The sequence below is a fragment of the Carassius auratus genome, chromosome 16, assembly GCF_003368295.1.
Source record: "Carassius auratus strain Wakin chromosome 16, ASM336829v1, whole genome shotgun sequence".
NCBI classification, from domain to species: domain Eukaryota; kingdom Metazoa; phylum Chordata; class Actinopteri; order Cypriniformes; family Cyprinidae; genus Carassius; species Carassius auratus.
In genome coordinates, this window is record NC_039258.1 from 14,987,261 (window position 1) to 15,003,540 (window position 16,280).

At 38.6% G+C, this 16,280-nt stretch overlaps 2 protein-coding genes and 1 long non-coding RNA gene across 4 annotated transcripts; all 3 read left to right on the forward strand.

The window, feature by feature from the left end:
* The first annotated feature begins 3,891 nt into the window (after positions 1 to 3,891).
* On the forward strand, positions 3,892 to 8,824 carry LOC113116259 (chromobox protein homolog 3-like). 2 transcript variants are annotated; one of them, XM_026284313.1, is made up of 5 exons: positions 3,892 to 4,121; positions 4,653 to 4,798; positions 4,895 to 5,060; positions 5,365 to 5,522; positions 7,973 to 8,824. In XM_026284313.1, exons 2-5 carry the CDS (start codon positions 4,659 to 4,661, stop codon positions 8,088 to 8,090), a joined length of 582 nt encoding a protein of 193 aa, XP_026140098.1. In that variant the 5' UTR covers positions 3,892 to 4,121; positions 4,653 to 4,658; the 3' UTR covers positions 8,091 to 8,824. The 2 variants fall into 2 exon arrangements, with proteins under 2 accessions (XP_026140098.1, XP_026140100.1); XM_026284315.1 differs by lacking the exon at positions 3,892 to 4,121 and adding an exon at positions 4,166 to 4,383.
* A 789-nt stretch (positions 8,825 to 9,613) lies between these two features.
* snx10b (sorting nexin 10b) lies at positions 9,614 to 11,309 on the forward strand. Its single transcript, XM_026285154.1, has 4 exons — positions 9,614 to 9,777; positions 9,866 to 9,966; positions 10,615 to 10,716; positions 10,901 to 11,309. The coding sequence occupies exons 1-4, from the start codon at positions 9,652 to 9,654 to the stop codon at positions 11,115 to 11,117; spliced, it is 546 nt and encodes a 181-aa protein (XP_026140939.1). The 5' UTR covers positions 9,614 to 9,651; the 3' UTR covers positions 11,118 to 11,309.
* Positions 11,310 to 11,546: 237 nt separating this feature from the next.
* LOC113116831 (uncharacterized) lies at positions 11,547 to 16,055 on the forward strand. Its single transcript, XR_003294078.1, has 3 exons — positions 11,547 to 11,897; positions 13,024 to 13,242; positions 15,879 to 16,055. It is a non-coding gene; the product is annotated as an uncharacterized LOC113116831 (long non-coding RNA).
* Positions 16,056 to 16,280: the final 225 nt, after the last annotated feature.

A 16,280-nucleotide genomic window follows, 5' to 3' on the forward strand; every position in this document is an offset into this window, starting at 1 on the left:
TCAGCCGGTGTCAGGTTTGGGCTTTTCAAAGCAAAAGAAGGAGAATGACAGATGACTGCTCTGAGTGTAGCCGACAGTTTGCTGATAATGGTGATCTGAGTGCTGATACGGAGAGGCAGAGTGCGATGGGCGAGCGAGATATAGCCGGTAAAACATACAGAACCCACAGTTTTGACAAACACACTGCTGGGAAAGACTGCGAGACGCTTTCAGTGAGATTCCCCGGCTCGCTTGATTCTCCGATTCATCCGTGGTGGAATTTAACATGTGTTGAGGTTGAATCACATCCACGACTGTGAGTTTGCAATGAAAAGCTGAATTCAAGCCTCTATCGACCGCATAAAAAATTCAATAAATAAACGAAAGGAGTAACTGGATAGAATGGAAATACGTCGAGGTAGCAGTGAGCCAATAATAAGAAATAACAATAATATTTGTTCAAATAATAAGATGAAAGATCCTTTATTCCTGTGTTAAGATTTTTTTAGTTAATTTTAAGGTGGTTCACATAAAGTGTTGATTTCAAAAAGCTTTTATTTTAATTAAAATTTATCTGAATTAACATGAAATGTGTACTATTTGTTCCTCTGTTTGTCAATTAAGTTTACATTTCCAGATAAAGATACCAAAATAACAAATAGCAATAAATTGGTGGGAATCATTTTTGGGGGGTAAAGTAGTTTATTTTGTGCATAGGAGTGAGTCAATAATAAATTAAAATGTAATTAAATTTCAATAATAAATAAAAACAATAATAATATTTGTTCAAGAATAAGATAAGAGATACTTTATCCCTGTGTTAAGAAAATTTTATATTTTAGCAATTTAATTTAAAGGTGGTTCACAAAGTGTTGTTTTACAATATCATAATAATAAAATAATAATAACAATAATATATATATATATATATATATATATATATATATATATATATATATATATATATATATATATATATATATATAATATTAATTAACCTTTTCTTAATCTTTTTCTTTTTTAAGTGCAAAAAAACAACATTTTATTTGTCCATCAAGTACACATTTCACTATTTTCACATTTCAATTACAATAACATTTGTGGAAAATTATAAAAGTAATCTAAAAGTAATTTAATTTGTGCCAAAGTAGGATTGAATCAATAATAAGTAACATTAATATTATTATTTGCTCAAATTAGGTGGAAAATGCTTTATTCCTGTGTTAAGAAAGCTATAATTATAATTATAATTATATATATTATAAGTAATTAAAATAAACCTCAGTTTGACCATCAGGTTCCAATGTCAGGACTATATTGTAAAAAAAAAACTACTGTGAATATTCTGGTGGGAATTACATTTTCTGAAGAAGAAGAAAAAAACTATAGAAAATCTGGTCAGTGTCGGCTCTGAGATGCACAGATGAAGTGATCATATTTAATGTCAGCCGTTCAGATTCCTTAGTGTAAATCAGCTGACCCTTTCACAAACTGCTCAATGAATTAAGCTCCACAGAACACTTTCATTAAATTGAACTCAAAGTAATCTGTTCAGGGTTCATGGGGTTGACAAGCCACAAAAAAACAACATGTCTGACACGGCCGGCACGAGCGTACCTGTAACCAGAGCCGAGGGACGGCGGCGTGCCAAAACTCGGCAAGCCTCACGCTGAGAAAGAGTCCAGTTAGACCGGATCTCCACCCCACACATCAGCTCTCCTCACCCCTCGAGTGCTGGCCGGGCCGGCACAGTGGGGTCCCTCCATCTGGACACATTTCTACCCTGACAGGAGACATGGCTGCATTAAAGAACGTATTCACATACGGCCCACTCAGGACTGTCACTGCTGGAGACGGAGAGCAGACTGGAGGAGAGAGAGAGAGAGAGAGAGAGAGATCTGTGATTTCGCTTGAGAACTACAGAACTCTCATTCTAAAGCCCATCTGTCAACCATTATGGACCGGGGCCCTTTAGCTCCTCCTTCACATGGAATGTACAGAGACGATTGTTTCTGCTTAAAATAAAAAGGCTGCACATTAGGCAGGTGAATGAATATTCATTGAATTAATAATAAATTATATTAATGTCAATGTGACAATGAGCACATTATATGCATTATATATATATATATATATATATATATATATATATATATATATATATATATATATATATATATATATATGTTGTTAGAGTTATAAGCTCCATGTTAGTCTGATTGACACCAAATTTAAGTTGTAACAGCATGGTTTACATAACACTGTATATGATCAAATCTATTTGTTAATTGCAGGACAGAGTTATAAATCTATAAATCAAGAAATAGGCTTGGGGGGGGGGGGGGGGGGGTTAAGCGTGCAACAGTAAAAAATAACTTGCTTTAGAACAACAGTTGTTCAAAAGCACAGAATGTCAAAAGGAGTTATAAAGTTAATAAAGAAGCTATAAAGTAAATAAAGTAAACATAGCGAATGTAAAACGTGCTTTAACAAATGTGATAAAACTTTTAACAAGTTATCTCGTAAAAAATGAAACTTTTTATGAGCAAAACAACTACTGCAAATGGAGATGACAAAAGATTTATGAATAGATCATTAGCGACCTCTTGTGGACACAGTATAGAAAATAGAAGTGCCGAGGGTTAGTTTGACATCAAGTGTAAGTTTAAAAAGTCCGGATTTTGTGTCTTCATTTTTGTAAGTTTGGTCGATTTAATAATTTGGTCGATAAATGTAAAATAAGTTAAGTTCAATATAGATAGATAGATAGATAGATAGATAGATAGATAGATAGATAGATAGATAGATAGATAGATAGATAGATAGATAGATAGATAGATAGATAGAAGTTAAACTGTGAATTTATTTGTGGTAGCCTAGGTTTTAGATACTCCAAATTTCTTTCTTTCTTTCTTTCTTTCTTTCTTTCTTTCTTTCTTTCTTTCTTTCTTTCTTTCATGCCATTGGGTGAACAACAGAACCAATCCGATTCAAACGCCTCTCTGATTGGAAGGCGGGAAACTGCCAATCATTTCTAAAATGGGAGGAGCTCAGGTTCTACACCGAAACCAGTGGTCAGTTACAATAGAGCGTCCTAAAGTAAAGAGCTCTGCAAACCCGCTCAACTACCCCATGCAGAAAAGGTTTAGATGCATTCTTCGATTAATATTACCATCGTTACTAAATGTATTATTTAATTTTTTTTTTTTTTTTTTTTTTTTTTTGCATAAAATCATATTTATTCATTTGCCTATATATTTATTTATTTATTTATACATACGCATAGACGTGTGCATCATCCTTAAACGTGTGTTGGTTTAAAAATCCGCATTACAGTATATGTTTAATACTAATATTCTTAATTTAGGTTCAATATAATTATAGAGTCTAAACCAGACAATGTTCATATAATAATAATTATTATATTAAAAACAACAACAGCGATAATAATAAAAAGATAAATTATACTTTTGTCCTAAAGATCTTTGTTAATCCGAAATTGAAAATTGACGGGTCTACCAATAAGAACTGAAAAAAATGAGTGGCCCATGCGCCCTCTAGTGTCCTTCCACAATACTACATTTGTAACGTAAACACGACGAAGAGATATTTTCCGTGTCTATCTTTCCTAAACCGAGACGCTAAAGAAGTTTTATATATACAATAAATCACACGTACTGTTTTAACATCAAAAACTGCAATGGTGGGAATATGAATGCAAAATTATTACAAGTAACGTTATAGTTAGCCGCTAAAAATCACAAGGCTGTGACACATAAGAACACATCCTGCGTTAAAAAAAAAAGAAAAAAGAAAACAGTCTGTGTGCACAGAGAAATTGAGCCATGTCTTGCTCTCGGGATGCGCCTTTAAGGATTCCTCCCCCGGCTTTCCTGAACTGACCTCTTCCCTTTGAAACCACTTCCTCCCCTTCTCCCAATCGGCCATGTTTAATTTGACTCATTCATGAAAAGTTACGTAAACACAACAGTAAAGCCATGACCGTGAAAGCTACACAGTGAGCGATGATCGATTACTGAACTGCACTGTGATCTTCCGTGTGGATGCAGCGCGTTGTTTGTACAGACTGAGCATTAATCAGCAGCAGTGGGAATAAAGAATAGCGCGTGAGGCTTCGCCAGGTGGGCACGCGCACTTAACAAATTCACATCAGTCGGCGTAGAAAGAATAGCATTTTATATAACATTCATTCATAATATTAGCTTGCTCGGTCCATGACTATGAAAGTTTAGTTCGTGGGAAATGATACGTCATGCATAAGCGGTGACTTCACTGGAAGCGACGTATTGTTGCCATTGTTTACCGAAGAAATCCCTGGTTCCTCGTGTGAGATGGACACATCGCTTGATACATTAAGAGCAAACAAACACATACATTTCAAGGGTGAAATGCTTCTTTAAAAATGTCCGACTTCAGTTTTGAACTTGTATTCTATTTTAAATGCAAGTTTTGTATAATGTGATGTGTGTAATGTAAAGTTTTCCTCTTAAGGCCTGTAATAACAAAAACTAAAAATTCTTATCACTGACTAGTTTCCTTAAACCCCTTCATGTCTACTGATCTCATTTTAATACTAAACATACCATAAATGCTTTATAATATCATGTGAATAACTGTATTGATACCATTATTAATGTAGTGTTGTTAAATAGGAAATCATGAGGAAAAAGCAGAATGTGAAAAACAGGAAAGCAGAGGAGACAACAGTTGTCCAAGAGTTTTCAGTGGAAAAAATCATCCGCAGAAGAGTCAACGATGGAAAAGTTGAATACTATCTAAAGTGGAAAGGCTTCACAGAGTGAGTTTCTGGAACAAATGTTGCCTGTGTGTCAGATAATTATATTATTATAAATTTATTTACCAAAATGTGACATGTCTGTCGTACTTTCCACAGTGCAGAGAATACCTGGGAGCCAGAGGACAACCTGGATTGTCCCGAGCTGATAGAGGAGTTTCTCAGAAACCTAACTGTCTCGGGAGAGACTGAACAAGAGGGGTGTCAGTCTCTAGACCTGGAGGTCCAGCCCAAGCAAGAGTTATCTGAGCTGGACGCCGATATGGTTAGTGTCTTTATATACTGTACTTTATATACATAACTGTCAGTGCATTGTAAACATTGGGGTCCAATCTAGCTTCTGAAAGACAAGTTTCCACAGAGTTAGGCCCTAATTAAACACACCTAAACCAGCTGATCAAGGTATTCAGGATTATTAAAGGAGGTGGAGCTAAACTCTGCAGGCTGGCCCTCCAGAGTCCTGTACACCCTCTCCAAAAACTGCAGGTTTATTGCTCTTGCTATGTGATATAATGTATCTTTCTTGCCGGGCTTTATGATAGTTTAGTTCTGTGTCTGGAATCATGCAGGCTCACCAGCAGCCTCAGGAGGAGCTCACTGAGAGGGGTATTGAAGAGGTTGATGATCACAGCGCTGAGATCCCAGCAGGCCAATCCCGCAACCCAGAACCAGACTGCATCATCGGATGCACTGACCAACAAGGAGAGCTCATGTTCCTCGTCAAGTGGTAAAATTTCTACACTGGACCATATGTGGGCTTTCTTTACACTGCATTATTCATATTGAATGCAGTAATGCTATTTTTGTATTTCAATAATTTAATCAATGCATAGAATTGTTTTTCTCAGATCAAGCATTGATGACACATTTAAATGTTGACTTGGCTTTAATGCTTTACATCACATTGCCTGAACTGGCAAACTGTTCAGAAAAGTAACATGCTGATCAAAATAGCAGCACGTTGTTGTCAGATGCTGAAATTTCCACAATGTCAGAGTTATTATAAAACTAAAACATAACTTGAAATAAAATAAACAATAACTGAAATAAAATGTGGGGGGAAAAATAATTATATTCTGCTAGTTGCCAAAGCAGGATTTGTCATTATAATTTTGTTAAACATGATGTAGTAAAAAAAAAAAGACTAAAACTGAAATAAAAATGAACAAAAACTATATATATATATATACACCCCTATTAAAAAAAAGAGTAGCTAATAAAATGAAGAAAAAAAAACATACAACAGAATAACAAAATTATTATGAATATATTATTTATATTTTAAATCAGCTCTTAAATTATATTTTACTTATTTTTATATGTATTGTATTTATTATGTAATTACAATTGTTTTCATTAGATTTAGGATTTTAGAATATTGAAATATATAAACTTTAATTTCAGTTTTAGCACACAGTATTTAAGCCTCCCAACACAGGGTACACAGGGCAGGCAGGAACACACCTAGCACAAGACGTTTACTTTCAATACTGGACAGGGAACTCAGTGGAACACAGGGCTTAAATACTAAGAACCAAACAAGAGAATTGGGAGTAGGCTCAGGAGGAGGACGGACATCAGGGAGGGGGGCGGCAGACAGAGTCCAGGGAGTGATGCAGGAGGGAGGAGGGGCTTGGAGCAGGAGGAGCAAAGCAGGACCAGGCCACAGCCATAATGGCGGCCCATGGTGGAGCCGGCGGAGGGAGGAGCCATGGAAGAGGAATGGCCGCTGACTCCAGGGGGCCGACTGACACTGATGGAGGAGCCGGAGACGGAGAGCTAACGAGCCAGTGGGATGCCGAGGACCTGTGGGGCCGAGGGCTCTGGCGACTGAGGACAAAAGGAGGAGCTGGTGGGAGTGAAGAGCCCAATAGAGCCGGTGGGACAGAGCGACAAGTTATAGCCGGAGGAGCAGAATCCTGAGTGAATTGGCAGTTCGACGCCTCACCAAGGCGGAGCCGGAGGGACGAGGGAGCCTGGTGGAGCTGGTGGATCTATGGGTGACGGTGGAAGTGAAGAAGCTAGTAGCTGAAGTGACGCTTCTGGGTCTGCTGGCTGAGGCGGAGTCCAGGCCTCAGAAGCTGGAGGCAAAGGTGAGGGATGCTTCAGCCCCAGTGACGATGGAGAATGGCAGAATCGCAGGTCTCGCACCGTACTGATGGTGGGCTGAGGGCGAGCAGAGGGGTTGCCAGACGACAGCTGGGGAAGCTAGAGCAGGCAGGTGGATGGGCATTCGTGAGCCTCCGGGCTCTCAGGGCTGCCCTTCAGAATCAAAGTCCACTCCTGACTAGACTCGGGGACAGAGTCTCTCTTTCAGCTGGACTGGGAAACAGGAGTCCACTCTGGGCTGGACTTGAGGACAGGAGACGACGGAGGGCTGGACGGGACCAGCGGAGATGAAGGAGAGTAGAGGTGGCAAGTCGGCCTCCAGATCTGTTTCCCAGCCTATCAGGTCCGCCTCTAAATCAAGCAGCCCCAGATAAACTATTAGCTTACCCTTAGCCACGGTGCAGTGGGCTCCACTCCACACCGTGACCATCCACGGCTAGCTCCCTCGGGCCGGGCACCTTTGCAGGCTCTCACACCTGATCTGACGGGTTAGGCTCTACCTCCAGGGCGATCCTCCACCCAGTTGCTCCAGCACGAGGAGGATGTATTCCAGGCAGGCGATGGAATCCATGGGGAAACAATGGGAGAAAAAAAAAAAAACTGAACAAAACACGGAAACAAATCAGATAGCAAATATACCGTATGTTGGTCTAATATTCTGTCATGGTTATGCTGCTGCGCGGAGCAATGAACGAGAAGTCGTGGGATAACTTCAAACAGTATTTAATCCTTCCAACACGAAGTACACCGGGCAGACAGGAACACAGGTAGCACAAGATGTTCACATTCAACACTGGACAGGGAACTCAGGGAAACACAGGGATTAAATACTAAGCACCAAACGAGATAATTGGGGAAACACAGCTGAAAATAAATAACGTCATGAAACATGGGAGAAACTAGGTCAGGCGAAGCACATGGGGAGGGAAAACAACACAACAGATCCATAATCTTGACAAGTATACAATGTTATTTTCACTCATCCACCACTGCAGCTGCTGATAATGTGTTTTTAATTTGCTGTATTTGTCCATTAAGACGCATCATCATTTTTTTCTTTCATCTCAGGAAAAACACAGATGACGTGGCTTTACTGTCAGCCGGAGAGACCAGTAAAAGGTGGCCCGAGATGGTGATCCGCTTTTACGAGGACAAGCTGACCTGGCATGGAGAAGACGAGCAGTGAGACAGAAATATGTAGCAGTGGATACTACTGTACCTCCTGGCAGCTTTAAACATACACAAACACTGTGGCATAAGTTTACTGTTTGATGTACCGTGTGTGTGAATCCACACTCCAATGTGAAGCTCTTCCCAACACACTAATCTGTAGAAATGTGACTGGAGTACTAGAGCTCTACTGTAGTTGACGGTTTTACAAATCCGCTAAGTGGTTTATTAATCAGATGTTGTTGTACCTCTTGGTCTGTTGTTTGAAAGTTCATATGTGATGTTTATTGTTCTGTCCTCTTTGTTACTATGATCTGAACTGTGATTACACATAGGAGATGACGACAAATGGTACAAAACCTGCTGGAGAGGAACTGTTTGATGTGTAGATGTACTTTCCGTACTATTAACTCCTGGTTACGCACTTATACAAGTAATACTGTGATGGATCCTGTGATCTGCGAGGGCTTAGTGTGGCTCATGCAGGTATAAATCCATAGATTTGCACAAAACTAATTCTAGAATATAGCCTATACAATCACATTTTTGTGAACTTCAACACTCTGGTTGTAGGTCAGTTTCATAGCAGTAGTATAAACAGGCAATTTTAGGTTTTGAGGTTTTGTGTTAAAGACGTTTGTCCTGCAGTTTCGATCTTCTGGTTTCCTGTTTCTGTAAAAGATCACTGTTAACCTTTAATCTTGAGTGAGCAATCTCTAGGTGCTTTAAATAAACATAAAATTACCTCAGAAGTGTGTGGTTATTCTTGTTAAATTGCAGTTCTCTGTAAAAGTGTCTTAAATCAAATAACTATAATGAGCCTAACTACCTTTGGTACATCTAAAAATGGATGAAGCAACCTTTTTCTTATTAGAATTTCCTATAAAATCTCAAAATTTTCCAAATTAAATTTTAAAATAGCAACCAGGTTTTTTTTTTCTTCGTATTACTGAGATACTTTTATAGTGTTTTTTTTATATATATATTTTATTTATATTCTAATATTATTAATATGTTTTTATACTACCACTCAAAAGTTTTTGAACCAATTTTTTATGGAAGTCTCTCCTGCTCACCAAGCCTGCATTTATTTGATTCAAAGTACAGCAAAAACAGTAAAATCACATCTTTTCTATTTGAGTACATTTTAAAATTTAATTTATTCCTGTGATTTCAAAGCTGAATTTTTAGCATCATCAATCCTGTCTGTAATATCAAGAGGTTTGAAAAGCTGTTCATGAATATCTGTTTAAGTACTGCTAGTTGTTTCAAACATGCAGGCGTTATGATTAGGGTACCCATTTTTTCCAGCTGCTTTTTCCTGCTCTTTTTATTTTTATGGCAGTGCTAGTCTGCTATGTCTCTGGTGGCTGGTAAAAATGAAGCACCGCTGTCCGTCAGAGACACAAAATGAGCTTGGATGTTTTTCCCCAGTCTACAGTTCCCATGAATCAGCCCCAGTTGGTCAACGAGACCAATGTCTCATGAAAATACTTCCCTTTTTATGCTTCCCATTTTTTTTTTAAACCTGTACTGTACTGGCTATGTGTCCTCGTCCAATGTGAGTTTGTGAGCGTATGCGCGAGGTCTCTTCCAGCATTCTTGGACTTATGCAGGAGTTCACTGGCGTGTGGGTGAGGGATCCTCGCATCCAGAAAGAGGATTTCTGGCATGCTTACATGGATTATGAAATCTGTATACATGTAAGTGCAATCAGAACATATGATACAAAATGGTCAAAACATATGGCAGAAACTTCCTGATCATTCTTTATATTTCATAATCATTCAGACAAACAGTTTGGCCTTCACTAAGAAGAGTTCCTGTGTGCGGCGGAGATACAGCGAGTTTGTGTGGCTAAGAAAAAAGCTACAGAAAAATGCTATGCTCATGTATGTAACCATTGTATCCTGTTTATCGTTATTTATTTTGTTCAGCATTTGTTCACTGATGGTTAATGATTTGTGATAGGGGCGATGTAAAACAGCACCTATGAAATTAGACATAAACCTTCTGTACATCAGTTTTATTGATATCCTTTATTATGCATTGTGTTATCAGAATAGTTTTTTTCTTTTACATTTCGATACAGATATTAATAACATGATCATCATAGAAGGTGAAGGCTACTGAACTATGAATGAAAGAATTAATAATTTTATTGAATGTATTTTATGTAAAACTATTAACTATGACTCCTTGTTAAGTTTAGGTATATGTAGGGATGTAGAATATGGTCAGGCATTAATATGTGCTTTATAAGTACTAATAAACAGCCGATATGTTTATTAGTAGTGATAATATGTATGCTAATAAGCTACTAGTTAATAGTGAGAACTGGTCCCCGATCTAAGCTGTTACCATTCTATTTTATTTAGGCTTTAATGTAATAAATAGTTTTTAATCGTTTTAGTTAACAATAACTATGCTGCTAATTAGCATAGGCAGCTGTATTGCAGACATATTAAAGTTTCACTCATTGGCCAATTTTCTGTGTGACGAATGAAAACTCAACTTCTGTTGTCGTCTCTGAATTGCAGAACACATCTACCAAAACTTCCTCCAAAAAACCCATTCTTCAGTCTCAACAATGCCAGAGAGATCGGAGCCCGTATGGAAGGGCTCAGGAAATTTCTAGAAGAGTAAGTATCAAAATAGCCCTGAAGAACAACATAGACCAAACATAAAACCATGACTGAAAGAATGCATTTAGCTTGAGAACATGTGACATGTCTCAGTATTTCATCTATTGAAGCTAAAAATATTAAGTAACTGAAATGCTTATGGTTTCTGTGATCAGTTACTGTATATACTTTCATCCTCAAGGGTGGTTCACAGCCCCGTTCTGCTTTCGGACAGCTGCTTACATCTCTTCCTACAGTCCCAACTAAGTGTGAAAAAGATCGAGGCCTGTGCTGAAGGCCGAAGTCGCTACACTGTCTCTGAGGCCATTCACAGCTTCAGCTCAGGAATCAAACGCTTTGAATCTCAGTCTGAAGGGAGCATGGAGGAAGAAGACGATACGCAGTGTGAATCAGAGTGATAAGACTATTTTCTGCTTAACACATAAAGACTGAGGAACATAACATTCAACAATAAAGATTACATGAGGAGTGACAGTGGAACAGGGAAAAAGTTACTGTCATTGCTGAAACTGGGTTGTTTTGTCTCATACTCATACTTTTTGTATTGCTAAATCTGTATTGATGAAGAAGATAACCTAATAAATTATTTAAACCACACTTGGGCACACGTTAATGTCTTCCTTGGCAATCAAGTGAATGTATAAAAGCATAATGTGGCCTGTGTGGAAGACAGTTTGTTGTTAAAACTACAGATGTGCGCTGAGAGGTTTACGAGAGGGAATTTATGCTTCGGTGTGAAGTCCCTTAAACGCAATAACCCCATCCTAATAAGCAAATACAGAGCATTAAGACATTACGTGATTTAAACCCGACCTTACAGATCTAAATCCTAATAATAATCTCTACTCAAACAATTTTATTGCCATACTTAGCCATAAAAGATCATCGTCTGGATGTCATACAAATTGTGACTTCTCATAAATATGTAAGAATGGTGTGAGGCCACACGTGACCAGCAGATGGCGCAGCTGCTCTTCTGTCTTTCCATTAATAGACGGTCTCATACCTGCGAAACCCCCAAAGCTAGCAGTATTTTCCCTTTTGCAAATCATCCTCTGCTTTCACAGGCTTTGACTGGGACATAAAATCATCGAGACATTTCAGAACCGGAGGATAAAGGTTCTATCGCCACAAGGTTCAAATATAACCATTAAAAAAAGGGCCACGAGCATTATCCGGTAAAGTAAATTATATCTTAAATCATTAAGGCAAAAATATATTTTAGGTCACCCACAACAAAGGGTCATGGTGTGGCTGATTAGAAGCCTATGGCCCTGCAGTTTACGGTTTAAAAATAACTAATCATATATACGTATTCAGAAAAGAAAAATAGCGTAAAAATATTGCCTATTCTTCAACGCACGTGCGTACAAGCTTCACCCAATTAAAAAAAAATGAAAACATTATTGCTGAATGTTCTCTTAACGTTTAGCATTTTCTTTAGATGTATTAAAAACATTTTTGTTTTTACGAATGTTAAGAGAACGTTCAAGTTTATAATTTTGCAAACAGTAGGCCCTATTGGAATGTTAGGCTACGTTTGAATGTTGTCTGAATATTTTAAGTAGCCTAGTAACAATAGTAAATAAATAAAGTTAGACGAATGTCCAACTAGAAGACGTTCCATTAATGATGTGTAGGCTAAATCAAGTTTTTATGATTGAAGAACGTTTGATAACTCGCCAGAACGTTCTGAGAATGTTCAGTGTTTGCTGGGTAACAACCTGGTAGGCTAATAATTTTCTATAATAATAATTCAGCAATGTCATCTGTGTTGTTTACAGTTTGATTCATTCGCAGTCGCACAGTTCACTTATGCACTGAAGTAGTTTTCATTTGGTAACAGGATACTTTATAAAACAGAAAAAAAAAATCCACTGTTTGAAACGAAGTTGCAAATGTTTTATATCATGCGTCAGCAATGAAGCAGCCCTGAATTGCACGTGTAGCTTGTGAATGATGTGTTGGGGTTTGAGAGAGATGTGAATGTGGGTGGCTAAAATTATGGTGCTATTATTTCTGTAAAATATATGTTTTACTAATACCCAATTGTTTTTTTTTTTTGTTGTTGGCCTTTTAAAAGCATGAGATTATTATTAAATTACTCTTAATCACTAATTAGTTTGATCTCATTTAAGTCAGATCTGGCAACAACACTAATGGCGTGAATTTGCAAATCTATCTGATGACCCTAGACTAGAGGCACAGAAATTACACACTTCAGCTCAAAGAAAGAGTCACACTGACACTATCACTGAAAAGACATTCCCTCATCATGTCTCCCATCTACCTCTCACACTTCAGGCAAAGGCTCATATGTGCAGAGTCGCCCAACAGGTTGAAATGTTCCTCTAATCGCCTGCCCCCTGAACATCACTCGCCACAGCTCCCCTAAGAACGCTGACGGCCAGCTGCTGCTGTCTCTCTAACGATGGAGAGCGTCTTAATAGGCTCCGCACACACTGGCAGCACCGGGCCTGATACTCCCACTGGACGCACAAATACCAGTAAAAGAGGCTGGAGGTGTGTATGCGTCAAACAGACAAGCCACTCTAACGGTTGTATGGGGGCAATACCATGTTGACAGGCAGAGTCCCAATGCAGGCTGCGGTGTTGGTTAATGTCAGCGGCCTGTCATTCTGTCCACCTTCCGAGATGACGCGCTTGGCCCTTGCTGTGACATCTTCATGAGGTGTATTATTTATTCAGCAGGCAGAACAACTGAAAGGTGACATTTGAATTATACTGTAACACCTAAAGCATCTGTTTTTCCATGAGCTTCTTCGGTTATTTGATCCAGTAGTGAATCATGTTGATTTACCAGATAAAGACACCAGATAACCAAAAATATCTATTTAAAAAAATAATAATAATTACTTTAGAGAAATTTGAAATGTGAGTTCGGCAAGGAGCATTTTGAGGGTCTTTCCTCTTTTAATTATACAGGGGCTGTACTTGAATGCATTTCCAAGATGGCAGTGTACTGATTTGCCGTGCAAGGTAAACACACAGCTAAGGAAACTCTCATTTGGTTTCAGAGAAAGAAAGTAAAGCTGCTAGAATCTTTTTTATTGCTCAGGTGTGATTTTGGCCCATTCTTCCACACAGTCTTTAAATCTATGAAGGTACTATGGCCCTCTTCTATGAACTCTCTTCTTTAGTTCTTTCCACAGACTTTCTATTGAATTAAAGTCACCTGCCTTTAATTCAATAGAAAGTCTGTGTGGAAGAATGGGCCAAAATCACACCTGAGCAATGCTCGGGTTGTTTACTGAAAAAGTACTTTTTGAAAAAAGCGATTCTTATTGAACTCTAAGCCTTATATACCATCTGCTTCTAAGACTGCTAAAGGAAGCTATGCTATGCTAATGTCATATGCCGTTAGCTAGAACACGTCTGACACATTTGCTACATTAATTAGATTACTGTGTCGTCCGGAGGTGAGGGTGATATTCATTATAAATTCATAATCGCGGAAACAAAGGGCTCCCGGCATGCATAACTGACAGGTAAAGTCACCTTTGGACCTCCTCTACTCAGCATAGACCAGGGAGGGCGGCAGGGAGCACACCAAATTGGGGTTGAGAGGACACACTGCTGAAGCTGTCTTATTAAACCACACAGGGTTTGTGGAGTTGTCTGTGATGTGTGTGAGAGAGAGAAAGAAAGAGAGAGAGATATAGAAATTGTGGGTGTGAAGGCAGAGAGCACAGTGGGCATGAGTGTACCGTATGCATTACCCCTCCCGTCACTTTCACACATGGCGGTAATGAAGCTGTCATGGCCACCAGCATGTGGACATGGTTGATATTCAAATGAGAGCGCCGTTCACCTGCTGAAGACAGACCAGTCCAATTATAGGCTTAGGGCAGAGACCAGGTCTAGGAATAGGGCAGATACACTATTCCACTGCCGTTATTTCTAGTCTGAAAAAATACTTTTTGGGTAAAATCACCTCGCATGATGTTGAGAAAACGATGGTGAACACATCAATAAAGGTGACATCGGATGCCCATTTCCAACAGGTTGGTATGATTCTTTAGGGTCTTAATGAAATGTCTGCAACATACTTTGGTTAAAATTCCTCAATGGTCTTGTAAAACAACACATTTTTACTTTGTCAAAAACAGCTCTGTTCACAGCGACCCTTTCAGGTGCATGTCTCTTTAAATGCAAATGAGCTACTGCCCACCCTGCTCCTTTCTTCCTTTTTTGTGTATTTGGTGGCGCATTAAAGGGTTAGTTCATCGAAAAATCATAATTATGTTATTAATAACTTACCCTCATGTCGTTCCAAACTCGTGAGACCGCCGTTTATCTTTGGAACACTGTTTAAGGTATTTTAGATTTAGCCCGAGAGCTCTCAGTCCCTCCATTGAAACTGTGTGTACGGTATACTGTCCATGTCCAGAAAGGAAAGAAAAACATCTTCAAAGTAGGCCATGTGACATCAGAGGGTCAGTTAGAATTTTTTGAAGCATCGAAAATAGATAACTGGTTCTTTGAGTCAAGAACTGTTTCTGTCAGACGCGTCCGATTCGAGAACCAAGGAGCCGATGATACTGCGCGTGTGATTCAGTGTGAAGTAGACTGACACACAGATTTTTATGTCTATAGAGCAGTCATCTATGATGTAATACTGACACCTAGTGGTGTGGATGTACAGTATCCCCTCGCAAAAGTCTTTTACATGTGCTATATTATATTCTGTTCACAGGCATATTTTTCACCCATTTGTTTTCGCAACTGACAGATTCCGATAACAGGAAGGGTTGCAGAGATATAGTTAGCAGTATTCAGCTTGGTGGTGTGATCTTAAGTGACTTACTGCATTTGAAATAAAATAGCTATTTTTATCACTGATATGACTGGAGCCTTTATCTCATTCATCTCAAATTCATTTCTTTAATACTTTATAATGAGGAAAAAAATGACGGATTGCACCTTTAAGAAATAGTCAATGCCAGACCCAATGGACCTCTTTTGCTGTCTCTTGAATGATAGGAGTATTGTGACCGTAAATTTCTTTTTAGCCATGCAGCGTGCAGCTAATAGGAAGCTATTTGAGATGCTGCTATTGACTTCAGCGGTATACTATAGTGCTCCACTCTGAGAGAGCTATTGACTAGTCTGTAATTGTCTGTTTCCCTCTTCTACAGACTGTTAACCTTGAGCTGCCACAGGGGGAAGAGGAGCAGGAATGGCCATGGCTGTCAGTCCCGCTCCACTGTCATGACAGCACTAAAAACTGAGCAGGCCTTCACCTTTACCAAGTTTGAAGTGAACACTGTCTTACATCCGATGCTAGGGTTTTCAATGAGAGGTGCTCCATTGGATCTGGGGATCTATGAATAAAACAGATTTTTCTAAAGAGTTTGAATCATGGCATTTCTGAATTCTACAAACATTCTAACAGTTGATCCGCTGATTGATTTTACTGTGTAGCAATGTTATTTTATGTTTTCATAGTTCATAGTTTCATCACATTTAAGAGATTGGGAATTTATGTTAATGAATTGATTACATTAAAGTACTGGACATAAGAAAAGTACTGTTTTTAT

Coding starts and splice junctions, on each gene's coding strand:
- LOC113116259 (XM_026284313.1), top strand. CDS start 4,659: ATGAGGAAAAAGCAGAATGTGAAAAACAGGAAAGCAGAGGAGACAACA. Junction 4,799..4,894: donor AAGTGGAAAGGCTTCACAGA/GTGAGTTTCTGG, acceptor TACTTTCCACAG/TGCAGAGAATACCTGGGAGC. Junction 5,061..5,364: donor CTGAGCTGGACGCCGATATG/GTTAGTGTCTTT, acceptor GGAATCATGCAG/GCTCACCAGCAGCCTCAGGA.
- snx10b (XM_026285154.1), top strand. CDS start 9,652: ATGCGCGAGGTCTCTTCCAGCATTCTTGGACTTATGCAGGAGTTCACT. Junction 9,967..10,614: donor CAGAAAAATGCTATGCTCAT/GTATGTAACCAT, acceptor TCTGAATTGCAG/AACACATCTACCAAAACTTC. Junction 10,717..10,900: donor CTCAGGAAATTTCTAGAAGA/GTAAGTATCAAA, acceptor TTCATCCTCAAG/GGTGGTTCACAGCCCCGTTC.